General features: G+C 36.1%; 1 protein-coding gene across 11 annotated transcripts in view; it reads left to right on the top strand.

Annotated features, from left to right (window-relative positions):
* Picalm (phosphatidylinositol binding clathrin assembly protein) overlaps positions 1-13285 on the top strand; it is an 89333-nt gene that overhangs the window by 38437 nt on the left and 37611 nt on the right. For all 11 annotated transcript variants that reach the window (XM_027407615.2, XM_027407610.2, XM_027407616.2 and 8 more), the window contains exons 3-6: positions 96-171; positions 4300-4402; positions 10251-10344; positions 11646-11757. In XM_027407615.2, coding sequence (XP_027263416.1) covers positions 96-171; positions 4300-4402; positions 10251-10344; positions 11646-11757 — 385 coding nt within the window. The remainder of the gene's footprint in view (positions 1-95; positions 172-4299; positions 4403-10250; positions 10345-11645; positions 11758-13285) is intronic.

Below are 13285 nucleotides of genomic sequence, written 5' to 3'. Positions count from 1 at the left end.
CTCACTGAAATGTGTTAACCATCACTTTCCTCCTTTCAAATTAAAAGCTTGTAAGATGGCAGCACCATAATCTTTTGTAATTGTTTATTTTCCAGCGTTTCATTCAGTATTTGGCTTCAAGAAACACATTGTTTAACTTAAGCAATTTTTTGGATAAAAGTGGATTGCAAGGTAAAGACTATTTTTTTTTCCCCCCTAGAAATCCAAGAGTAACCCCATAAACTGGTTATTGAAACATTTGACTATATTAACATATTGATGCTTCAAATCACATTTTAGCGAATGTCTTTTAATTTGGAATTAAGGTTGATGCCATTGTTAGCACCTGACTCTCTGATAGGCAGTACCAGGGTAGTTCTTTGCAAACATGGACTCTGGAGCTGCACTGCCTGTGTACTTAGAACTACACAGATTTGATTAATTTTACTTTACCATTGTGTTGCTGTCTGTAAAATTAGAAATGGTGGTAGTCACTGTTCAGTAGTTGTTTATGTGGCTTAACCTAGTTAATAACTAACCCTAAAGTGCTTAGAATAATGCCAGGCACACTAAATAAGTATTTACTTTGTTATTGCTGCTTTTTGGATTTGTTTTATTATAAGAAGTACATAGTTGATGTTATACATTGTAGGGACAAAGTTGATTTTGGTATTATTGACATTTGTTCCTTTTTAACTTTAAAGACTTTTCATTGTATATATTCAATATATGGTACTATGTTACATAACAGTACTTTTACTCAAGTATGGAATGTGAGTTGAGCATTCCCACCTGACACCTACTGTGCTTCTCTAACAGTTCCCTTCATTTCGATTTGAATCTAGTCACTTCAAATTGCCATATTTTGGTTATAGCCATCTATGTCCAGTCTTTCTTAATGAGTCTGTTGTTCAGAACTGGGACATTAATATTATAGACTGTCAGAGCTAGGAAGGACCACATAAAGGATTGCTAACCTATTTGGAATATTAACAGTGAGTCCAATCTGGGAAGTGTCTTCAGAGAAGGTGAGACATGAGACATGTTCAGGCCTTTGAGATGTAGAAGAGATTTCTTAATGTAAGTACAGATGTACAAGATGCGAAATATTTAAGACTGATAGGAAAAATGAGTATGAACCAAATGTATGCATGACACATACATTTGGTGTGAGTGGTAGATGGCTCTCAAAAGAGGCTATTCAAAACAAAAACCAAACAGAAGACTTTGGTGGACTTAACTTTTATAATGTAGTAGGAAACTGGGAAAGGATATTTGTAGGGGAGAAGAAAGTATGTGTTATAAGGAAAATAGCCCGACCTTAAGCTGGATCACAGTAGACCGATTGTTTGAAGTCATTGAGACTGTTCTAGTCCTTGCTCCATTCTAGTATCGAGTTCATGTGAGCCTAGACTATGGTTCTTGCAGTGCCAAATGAGAAGAATTTAGTGTATTTAGATTATTGCTTGTTTCCTTTTGCTAAGTAGAAGTATGACTTAGCATGAACGGAAATATTGCTTCGAATGAATCTGCTTCCAGTGACTCTGGAATATAAGTGCATGGGACCTAGTGTTACAGAATTTAATTAATATTACTTAATTTAATAAGATTTACTTATTTATGTTATATGTATATATCCTCATTTGTATGCACACATATGCATGGGTTCCCTTGGAAGCCAGAAAATGTCAGAGGGCATCAGATCCCATGGAGCTGGAGTTGGAGGTGATTGTGAATGATGGGAACTCTGGTCTTCTGTAAGAATAGCAAGAGATGCTAACCTGAGCCATATCTCCAGCCCCTCATCCAATTTATTTTAATAAGAGGAACATACTAAGTGGGGGGAATCAGCAGTACCCCCTTTTGATAATAATAAAAATATTTTTAAAAACTAAAAGTATAAAATAGACTAATATGTATAAAAACAGGGCTTTTCTTTCAGGTAAGATAGAAACTGCTTGTTTATTATCTTCTCCCTTTATTTTTTTTGTTGCTTTGGTTTTTACTTTTGCCTTTTGAAACAGGGTCTTAGGAGCTCAGACTCGCCTGGACTTCATTGTAGTTATGCTTCTGTCCCCCAAGTTTTGGGATATAAGCATGACCCATCGTATCTAGCTTTGTTTGTAGATCTTGTTATTAATGCTTCTTAGCTCTTATTTAACTTTTACTTTAAGTCTGTAGGGGAAAAAAAAAAAACACTATGCAGACAATAGCTATAAGAGTACAAACATCCAGTTTTTTTGTCTCAGTTACTATTTTCATTTCCTTGAGATGAAAATTAATTTGTTTTAATATTTCTAACTTCTATTTTTATTTTATGTGTATGGATGTTTCGCCTGCATGCATGTCTCTGTGGCACATGTTTGCAGTGCCTACAGAGGCTGGATAAAGGCATTGATCCCTTGAAACTGGAATTACAGATGATTGTTAGCTGCCATATCGGTGTTAGGAGTTGAACATTGATTCTCTGGAAGAGCAGCTGGATTCTTAACTGCATGGCATCTCTTAAGATGCAGAAATTAAGTAAAGTTAGTGGTAAAGAATTTTAGACTTTTATTCCTTTTATAAAGAGGTAGATTAGTTGTTTAGCATTTCCACCTACCTTACAGAATGCATTCTTGGTGGATGGCCCAGTAGGTAAAGGTGCTTGTTGCTAAACCTGACCCCTAGTTGATTCCACATGGTGGAAAGAAAGAAGAGTTCTACAAGTTGTGCTTTGGTCTCCACATGCATGCAGTGGCCAGGAAAGTGCACACATACACAGACACACATGTATACAGACAGACACATACACACTTACATACATACATACATACATACATACATACATACATACATATATATATATATATATTTGTTTTGTTTTGTTTTTGTTTTCCAAGACAGGGTTTCTCTGTGGCTTTGGAGCCTGCCTCTGCCTCCCGAGTGCTGGGACTAAAGGCGTGCGCCATCAACACCCGGCTCACTTACACATATTTTAAAAACATATATTCCAACCAGGTGGTGGTAGTGCACTCCTTTAGTCCCAGCACATGGGAGTTTGAGGACAGCTTGGTCTACAGAGTAAGTTCCAGGACAGCTAGGACTACACAGTGAGACCTGTGTAGCCAAACCAAACCAAACAAACATATATTCTCTAAAGTTTTTAGCAATAAGATTAGTAGTCAACATTTATTCATTGAGAGTTTTGGAAAGTAGGTTTGATCAGTGGGATACCGGTATTTTGTTGGGTGGAGTCTGGTATGTTAACTATAACTAAACTAGTCTAGTCAGTAGGATAACCTGCTTTATAATCAGTAGCTTCTAGTTATACTTGAGGGAATGATACTGGAACACTAAAGGTTGAAGAGAATTTGCAAGTAAGTTGATTGAGACTTCAAAGAGCAAGAGGTATTTTCCCTCTTAAGATAAGGAAGAATAGAAAAGGGGGAGGGAACAACATGAACCAAAAACCCAAGAGAGTTTCATAAAGTACATTAACAGCAATGAGACTGGGTGGCAGCAGTAATTCCTTTTTCCAACCCTTGTCTGGTTGGTTCTGACTTTTTAGTAGGCAGTCACTAAACATTTGTACATTGGTAAGTGTTAATACTAAATCGTTTATGTGTATGCATTATTTTTGTCTTTTTACAAAGTAGAGATCAAATCAAATTAAATCTGTCTGAAGAAACTGACCTAGTTTTCATTGAGGTGCAAAAATTTATAGACCTTTGACCCAGACAGTAGCTAAAATAAAAGGTTTCTGGTATCTTAAAAAATAATAGTGATTAGGTTTTATGTTGCTGATTATGATGAAACAGTGTTAGAGTGATTTATATGAATATACAACATTTTGTTGAAAATACTCATAAAACTGGTTGTGCCTTCAACATACATGTTACTGTCCTTTTTACTGGACAATGCTTTTCATATTTCTTACAAGGTTGGCACATGTGAGTTACACCTGTCCTAAATAATACACAGCTTAAGGTTTAAGAAATTTCATTTCTATTTTTGAGGAATAGAATTATGCTTCTGCTGGGTGTTAAGCTTGAGTTCTAAGATTCTTAAAATGTAAAAGGGAACATGATTTTCTAACCCCTGAAAAGTAAAGAATAGACATGTGGGTCAGGTGAAGCAAAATAGACTTATTTATAGTGAAATTGTAAGGGAAAAGTTTTTAAAGCCATATATGACTCAATAAGTTTAGTGTGAAACTTATTATTACTTAATTTGCACCACTGGATGTAGTTGGGTTACCATATTTTTGCTGTTGAATAATAAAGTTGTTTTAGTAGGTAAACTTTATATTTTAACATTCATGAAAACTTTGTTTTACAGGGTATGATATGTCTACATTTATTAGACGATATAGTAGATATCTAAATGAAAAGGCAGTTTCATACAGACAAGTTGCATTCGATTTCACAAAAGTGAAGAGAGGGTGAGTTATGTTTTCATTTCTAATTCAAATATCAAATATTATAAAACAGAAATTATACATTGTGACTAACAGAACTTTACCCAGTTTTATAGTTAAACTTTATTTTTCTTTGGAGGAATGCCATATACTTCCTGTAGTAGGATTTTTTTAAAGTTCTATTTATCTTTATAACAACTTTATTGAGTTATGGTTTTCATGATTAAAAAAAGTTCATCCTTTTAAAATTTATAATTATTTTCTAGTATGCTTGCAAGATTATGTGACATCACCCTACTGTATGATTTAATTTCCTATAGTTTCCTCCCCCCAACCCTATTCTTCACCCACTTGCTTGATTATGTTCAGTTTTTTTTTTTTTTAGTTACCTTGTGATTCCATAGGAGTATTAGGATCAGTATGTCAATTTTGGTTGAAAAAATAGCGAAGAATTTTAATTAGTTCTTTTGGTTATAGACGGGACCTAATGTTTCCCTGGCTGGCCTTGAATTCTCAAGAGGTCTGTCTACTTCTGCCTCCTGAGTCCCGGCCTTGCTTACAGGGAGGATTTTAAAAGTAGGAATCACTAAATGTGTAGATCTGTCTGGGCATTGTTGCCACTTGTAGCACGTTTAGTTTCTAATGAACATAGGGTATCTGTTCATTCCTTCCTTTACTGTTTGTAGCCAGTTGTAATGTCATATGCCTGTAATCCAAAGATTGAAGAGAGGAGCAGGGAAATCACCAGTTTTCTTTATTTTTTCTTCTTTCTTTTACTTTTCTTTCTCTTTCTCTCCCTTCCTCCCTTCCTTTCTCTTTTTTTTTTTTGAGAAGAAAATATTGTTATAGTGCAAGGATTTGAGATGCATGAGATGCATGAGAAGTACTGATGCAGCAGGCACCAATTGCATTGTGTGGCTGTTCTGACGGTCTTAAATGTGCCAAAGGTGTCTCAAATATGCATCAGAGTTTTCCCATCGCTGACCATCAGTTCTTGATCCTGAGGCATGAAAGAGTGGTGAAGAGCACCCTGGCTGCCATGTTCACTATGCACCTCATCAAAGCCCATCTTGATGGAATTTAAGCATCTGGGCTGAGATTGCTTGTCAGTGATTTTCTTTATCCATTCTGTAATGCTCAGTTCTATGCCTTATACCAAAATCTAGGCATAGCTAGACAGAGCAAAGGGTGCTTGTGTCACAGGGAAAACTAGGGGTTCACTTTCATAACATTCATTTCAGGAACCTAGTGCTGAGGACTGCAGGCCCTTTTGATCCTAGGCCCTGCCATTGGGAATATGCTGCTATAAGCCACTTGCTTTGGGAATAACTGTAGCACTTAGGCCAGGGCCTACAGTGTCCACTTACAATATTTTTCTTCCAAAAATGATTTGTGTTCATATGTGTATGGTAGGATGGGAGCCATGTATGCCATGGCGCATGTGTAGAGGTCAGAAGACAACTTTGTGGAATTGGGTCTCTTTTTCTACCCTTAATGTATGTGCTGAGAATTGAATTTAGGTGGCCTTTCCCAGCTGAGACACCATGCATATTAAAGGCCAGTTTTATTTTTCTGCATTCTGAGTACTGACCTTCTAAGTACATGAACTAACCACATGAATAATGTGACCAGTACTTTGATTTCTAAGTAGTGTCTTATAGGTATCTTTTTTTCCTTAGCCCCATTGAAGTTTTTTTTTTTTTTTTTTTTTTTTAATGTGTTCATTTATTTTACATCCCGAAGCAGTTTCCTATACCCCTTCTTTTTCCATTCCATTCCCCCCTTCCTCCCCAAATACACTCCTCAGTTTCTGTTCAGAAAGGGGCAGGCCTCCCATGGGCATCAACAGCATGACTTAATCAAGTTGAGGTAGGACTAAGATCCTCCCCTTGTATTAAGTCTGGGCAAGGTAACCCAATATGAGGACTAGTTCCTAAGAGCCAGCTAAAACGTTAGGAACAGCCCCTGCTCTCACTGCTAGGAGTCCCACAAATAGACCAAGCACACTTATATGGAGGGCCTAGGTTGATCCCATGCTGGCTCCCTGGTTGTCAGTTCAGTTTCTGTGTGTTCCTATTAGTTCAGGTTAGTTGTACCTGTGGGTTTCCTTGTGATGTTCTTGACCAGTTGGTACAATCCTTCCTCCCTGTCTTCAGCAGGATTTCTGAGCTCAGGCCAGTGCTTGGCTGTGTATCTCTGCATCTGTTTTAATCAGTTTATGGATGAAGGCTCTCTGGTGACAATTGGGGTAGTTACTAATCTATAAATATAGCAGAATATCCTTAGGTGGCGTTATGTTGACTATTTTTTCCCTCCAGTTGTATCTGGTTCTATCTGAGGTTTCTGGGCCATATAGCCTCTGGGTCCTGGCACTCCAGGCAGTCTCAAGGGTGGACTCACTATTCGTGGTATGGGTCCCAGGCAGGACCATCATTGATTGGCCACTCCCACAATCTTTATGCTATTCTTAATACCAGTTTTTTTTCCTCTCTTTTTATTTTTATTTTTTATTTTTTATTTGGAGGAAGATTTTTCTCTGTGTAGCCTGGGTTATCCTGGAACTCACTCTGTAGACCAGACCAGGCTGACCTTGAACCCATAGATCCACCTGCCTCTGCTTTTAGGTATGTGCTATTACCACAACCTGGCCTAAAGTAGAAATCTTAAGAAAAATGTAAACATATACAAGACATTTAAAAGATGAAATTAAGTTTTGTTTTGTTTTTAACCATTTCAAGTCAAGGAGAGGTAGATTGTTTTTACCAAACTAACTTCTACAGATTTTTATGTTACGTATTTAGGCACATTGTGTGGTTAAAACCAACCAACCAAACAAACAAACAAACAAAAAACCAGTGGGTTTATTAATGCATGCTGGTCTAACATTGTACTATTGACTGTATCCCCTGTGTGGGTTTTTTTTTTTTATAATCATATATGGATGTGAATGAATTATTTGTTCATTCAAGATCATGAATTTGCTCAGTGACTGGCTGCAGGGGAGAAAGGTACAATAAAATCAAATATTTGCAAGAGAATGTTTGCAATAGTAATATTTGATCAAAATAGTTGTAAGATTAAATTTATTTTCATAGAATGAAGTGTAAGTTTAGTCTTTTTCATTTGGGAGCTAAGGCTTGGGATAATGTATCTCTGAGTAATATAGGTTGCTATAAAAGAGACCGACATAAAGAAGTTGTTCATTTAGATGTTAAATTGAACCAAGAAGACTGAGACAACATTTAAGATAATCTTTGGTAGAGAAATGTTCAGAAAGTAAAAAAATGACTTCAGCAAGAAGAGATTAAATGAGGCATTAACAGTATCTGGAAAGAGAGTGTGATGACTGTGAAAATAATGGCAAGCTACAACAAAGAATTGTGTTCTCTCTCAGCTTCCAGCAACTGCTTTCAACCAGTGTGATACCTGAGAGAAAACAATGTTATACATTTGATGGGTATATTAATGAAGCTAGCCAGGCTAAAGCTGATCAATAGTTGGCCGAGGCAGTCCAGTATTTGTTTCATTAAATTCTTGCTCTTTGTTACTTGTTATTGTTCTTAGTATGACATAGAGTAACTTGATAAAAACAATATATTTTGTGAAACTGATTTTTTCCCCAACTTTTTTATTTGAATTAGAAACAGCATTGTTTTACATGACAATCCCAGTTCCCTTCTCCCACCCATCCTCCCCTACACACCCCCCAACTAAAACCTTACTGTCACATATCTTTTCTGCTCCCCCTGGATGGTGAGGCCTTCCATAGGGTGTCATCAGAGTCTTTCATATCCTTTGGGATAGGGCCTAGGCCTACCCCCGTGTGTCTTGGCTCAGGGAGTATTCCTCTATATGGAATGGGCTCCCAAAGTCCACACCTATGCTAGGGATAAATACTGGGCTTCTACAGGAGGTCCCATAGATTTCTGAGGTTTCCTCACAGAAACCCATGTTCCTGGGGTCTGGATCAGTCCCATGCTGGTATTCCAGCTATCAGACTGGGGAGCAAGAGTTCCTGGATGTTCAGGTCAGCTGTTTCTGTGTGTTTCACCAGCCTGGTCTGGACCTCTGTGCTCTTCACTGGTCCTTCTCTGCATCTGGGTTCCAGTTCAGTTCAGTGATTAGTTATGGGTGTCTGCTTCTACTTCCACCAGCTGCTGGATGAAGGCATATAAGTCAGTCATCAATCTCATAATCAGGGGAGGGTATTTAAGGTAGCCTCTCCTCCGTTGCTGAGATCGTTAGCTGGTGTCATCTTTGTAGATCTCCAGAAATTTCTCTAGTGCCTGATTTCTCTGTAAACCAAAAATGTCTCCCTCTATTATGATATCTCCATTCTTGTTATCATGTATTCTTCCCCTGACTCATACTTTCTGCTCCCTCATGTCCTTGGCATCCCTCTTCTTCTCCCTTTCTCATTCTCCTAGCTCCCTCATCCCTCTTCCCGTGCTCCCAATTTGCTCAGCAGATCTTGAACCTCTCCCCTTCTCCAAGGGACCATGTATGTTTCTCTTAGGGACCTCCTTGTTTATTAGCTTCTTTGGCAGTGTGGATTGTAGGCTGGTAATCCTTACTCTATGTCTAAAATCCACATATGAGTGAGTACAGATCATGTTTGTCTTTTTTCGATTGGGTTACCTTGCTCAGAATGGTTTCTTCTAGATCCATCCATTTTCCTGCAAATTTCAAGATTCCATTGTTTTTTTCCGCTGCGTAGTGCTCCATTGTGTAAATGTACCACATTTTCTCTATCCATTCTTCGGTTGAGGGGCATCTAGGCTGCTTCCAGTTTCTTGCTATTACAAATAGTGCTGCTATGAACATCATTGAACATGTCCTTGTTGTATGAGAAACTGATTTCTTTATAACTTTCTTTTTAAAAGCCTTTGATGTTTGACTCAACAGTGCTCCACCCCTCCCCAGTATTGTATTTAGGAGCTGGCACTGGACAGGCAAGCATTCTACTGCTGAGTTAAATTGTCAGAACTCTTTTCCCATAATTTTATTTATTCTTATTTTTGTGTGAATGCCCTTAACATACTTGTGACATGGTGTGTGTGTGTGTGTAGGTCAGAAGATTGCTTTTAGGAGTTGGTCCTGGCCCTACACCTTAGTTTCTGGGGATGCAACTCCAGTCCTTAAACTTTTAGAAATGTGCTTTAAACTTACTTCACTTGCTGCCCCATTCTCAGAACTTCAAAGTTTTTATTTTGCAACAGACTGCCCTGGAACTTGTGATACCCCTGCCTTGGTCTGTTTATGAAATGAGATTACAGACCTGGCTGTGAAGAAATTAAATGGAATCAACTCCTGACTCTGTAGCACTTAACTGTTTAGTGATTTCTGGCAATAGTTTCTTTTGCTTTTAAAGAAGTATAAATATGCCTTTACATACAGGAATGACTGAGATTTGTGCCATTTTTTCTTGTGATAACTACACAATCTACCTGGCTGTATAATGTAAATCTTCACTTTCTTTTAAAATAATGTTTTATATGAATGGGTATTTTGCCTGCATGTATGTGTGTACACCATTTTTTTTATGCCCACAGAGACCAGAAGAGTGGTTTGGATCTCCTAGATCTGGTATTACATATGATTGTGAGCTGCCACGTGGGTGCTAAGAATAGAACCAAGGCTAATCCATGCATTTAACTACTGAGCCATCTCTCTGTACACATACATCCCTCCCCCCTTTTCGGTAGCACTAGTCTCCAGCTGTTGGCTTTACATTCTTTCTATATAATCCTTAATTGAGATTTAGAGTTCAATAATGACTTAAAACTATAGGATATTTCATCACAGTCTTTTTATTTAAATATTGAACCAAATAGGAGATTTAATGGTAAATTGTTTTTGGTTTTTTTAATAGGGCTGATGGAGTTATGAGAACAATGAACACAGAAAAACTCTTAAAGACCGTACCAATTATCCAAAATCAAATGGATGCACTTCTTGATTTTAATGTAAGTTGATATGCTTCCAAAATTTAAAATTTCTAAAAAACTAGATAATCAGTTAAGGTTTGCTTTATCCCAAAGTTTTCATAATTTTTTTTTCCCATGTTGTAGTACTGTTTGGCAAATGGTTGGGTTTTTCTCTGGTGCTACAATTTTAGTTTATGCAGACTACAGCAAGTGATAGGATAAACTGCTTTATTAAAATTCTTCACAGGAATTTTAGATATTAAAAAAGAACGATTTATTTGTACATAGCCTTTTCAGTTCTTAACTTTTGTTTGGTAGGACTCAAAACATGCCAGCTATTTAGATAAAAGGAGGTTCAAATCTCATTTATGATAAATTGCTATGTTTTGCATAGTGGCATTATATTCCCTGGAATTTTTAAATGATATTATTTGGGTAGTGAGTGTTGACTAAGTGTTCAACAAACTACTTATGTGTTTCATAGACTAAAAAGTATCGCACTTTAATACCTAGTGACTTAATCATTTTGTCATTTTTCTATTTTTATATAATTGGAAAGTTTTTGTTGTGACATTTGAAAATTTTATGAAATTAGAATTTCGGTGTTCAAAGTAGCACTAGTGGCCCATAGGCAGATTCTTGATTGGCTTGCATACTGCTGTAGCTGTTTTTGTGTTACAGTAGTAGTGTTGGATTAGTTATAGAAGAGAACATCATTCCCAGGGCCGAAAATCTTCCCTTTCATAAAAAGGAAGATACGCACTTGCTTGAAGACTATGGCTCTGGAAGACACAGAAAACTGGTGTTTAGGGAACATTATTTTGGTTTATCTAGATCCCCAAAGGTCCAACCATGTATTTTTCACTTAATACATAGTTTTGTCTCTCTATAAAATTATTTGTTTTAGTGTCTGTATTATACTTTATTGTATAGAAAAATTTACTTGATCTTATTCATAGGTTTTTAGTGCATACTTTATAAACCTGTAGCTTTTGTAGTAAAGTTATAATTAAGAGACTTGAGATGTAGGTGAGTAATTTCAAGAGTTAGAAGATAAGTGACATTTTCACTTTTGATCACAATTCTAAACTAGAATGAATGTTCAGAAGTTGCTTTTTTTAACTTAGAATTTTACAACCTTTGCCTGTAATTCTGATTGTGAGAAATCAGAAAACTCATGTATTGGGAAACTTACCTGTAATGTATATCCTAGGGAAAATAAGCCCTCTTTTCCTTTGCTGGCATGTTTTAATTTATTGTCCTTCTTCTAGTGAGGAATCATTTTGTTAGTATCATTTAAAATATGAGTTAAGCTAATCTTATTTTCCGTTTTCCCCTAGGTTAATAGTAATGAACTTACAAATGGGGTAATAAATGCTGCCTTCATGCTCCTGTTCAAAGATGCCATTAGACTATTTGCAGCATACAATGAAGGAATCATTAATTTATTGGGTAAATACTGCAATATCATACATAACTTTTTTCTTATTTTTGAGTCGTATAAATTAGTAATACTGACAGTAGTTGCTTAGGCTGCTGTGAAGTCCACTGTGACACATAATACACATTTATTTGGAGAGAAGGTTTTATTCCTGTACATATGCATATACATGTATATCTACACAAGTGGATAAATTCTCATTTTTATAACTAGAATACTCAACCAGTTAAACTTTGTTTTTTGATATAATAATTTTTGGACTGTTTCATATATTGTTTAGAAATGTTTAAAATCTGTAAAGTTAGATTGAGGCATATAGTGTATTTTATGTTATATATACTTAAGTAGAAAAGTCTTACTTCCTTGTCCCAGAAAAAGTATATTTCCTCAATATTTATTCTACAGTGAACCTTGTAAAACTAGTCTGTGAGTATATAATATTTTTTCCCTAAATTTGAGGTGCTTGCCTGTGTGTGCTGGGTATTAAATAAACCAGGGTTTCTTGGATGTTAAATTATGCTTTGTCACAGAGATGTATGCCTAGTTCTAAAACTTAATTTTGAAATCAATAATTATTTTTAAGCTAGTCAACATTTTTTGGGGGGGTACCTTTTTCTTTGAGGGGGATTTTAGGAATTTGTGATGTATTCTTACAAATCAGGATGTATTTGAAATAGCTAATTTTGCATAGAAATACAGCTTTTAAAGATTTAATTTATTTTTAATTTTTATTAATGGGTACTTTTGTGTGTATTTTTATGTGTATATGACACCCATATGTTCAGGTGCTTGTGGAGGCAATGGATCTACTGGAGCTGGAGTTGTACATAGTTGTGAGCCGCTTGACATGGGTGCCAGGGACAGAATTCTGGTCTTTGGGAAGAGCAGCAAGCGCTCTTAACCTCTGAGCTACTTTTCCACCCCCTCTTTTTTCTTTCTCTTTTCTTTTCTTTTTTTTTTTTAATTGAGGTTTTGATGGAGTAGAAATGGAATGATAAAATGTGCCAACGTAATAAGTATTAGATACCAAGTATTTTTATTCTAGTATGCTCCCTCCCCTTAGACAGTTTATTTAAATGTGATTTCCGTAGACTAGGGCAATACAAATACATGGAGGGGTACTTTAATCCATGAGTACAGGTAAATTATACTTATTTTTTATACCTGAACAAATAATACTGTGGAAGTCATAGTCATTGACTTCATGATTGGTAAATGTCAGACTCTGTATTACTGTGTACAGATTAAATTTAAGGGAGCTTTTGAGGTGACATTAGATAAAGCTGCCATCTTAGAATGTTAGTACTGATATATTATTAGTAAAATATTTCGAAATAGATTTTAGTGTTTTAAATGGAGTAATATGTGTGCTTAAACATAAATATCCCAAAGCAGTATTGTGAACAAAATAGCAATGTATGTTCCAGTAATTTTTAAAAATTTTAATGTATTAGTACTTAATTCTGAATTAAATATTCAAACTAATCTAGCACTGATTGTTGTAGGATAAGTTCTTTGAGAGAATTATGATCTTTGTAG

The sequence above is a fragment of the Cricetulus griseus genome, chromosome 3 (genome assembly GCF_003668045.3).
Source record: "Cricetulus griseus strain 17A/GY chromosome 3, alternate assembly CriGri-PICRH-1.0, whole genome shotgun sequence".
Lineage (NCBI taxonomy): Eukaryota > Metazoa > Chordata > Mammalia > Rodentia > Cricetidae > Cricetulus > Cricetulus griseus.
This window is presented reverse-complemented; position numbering and strand designations above follow the sequence as displayed.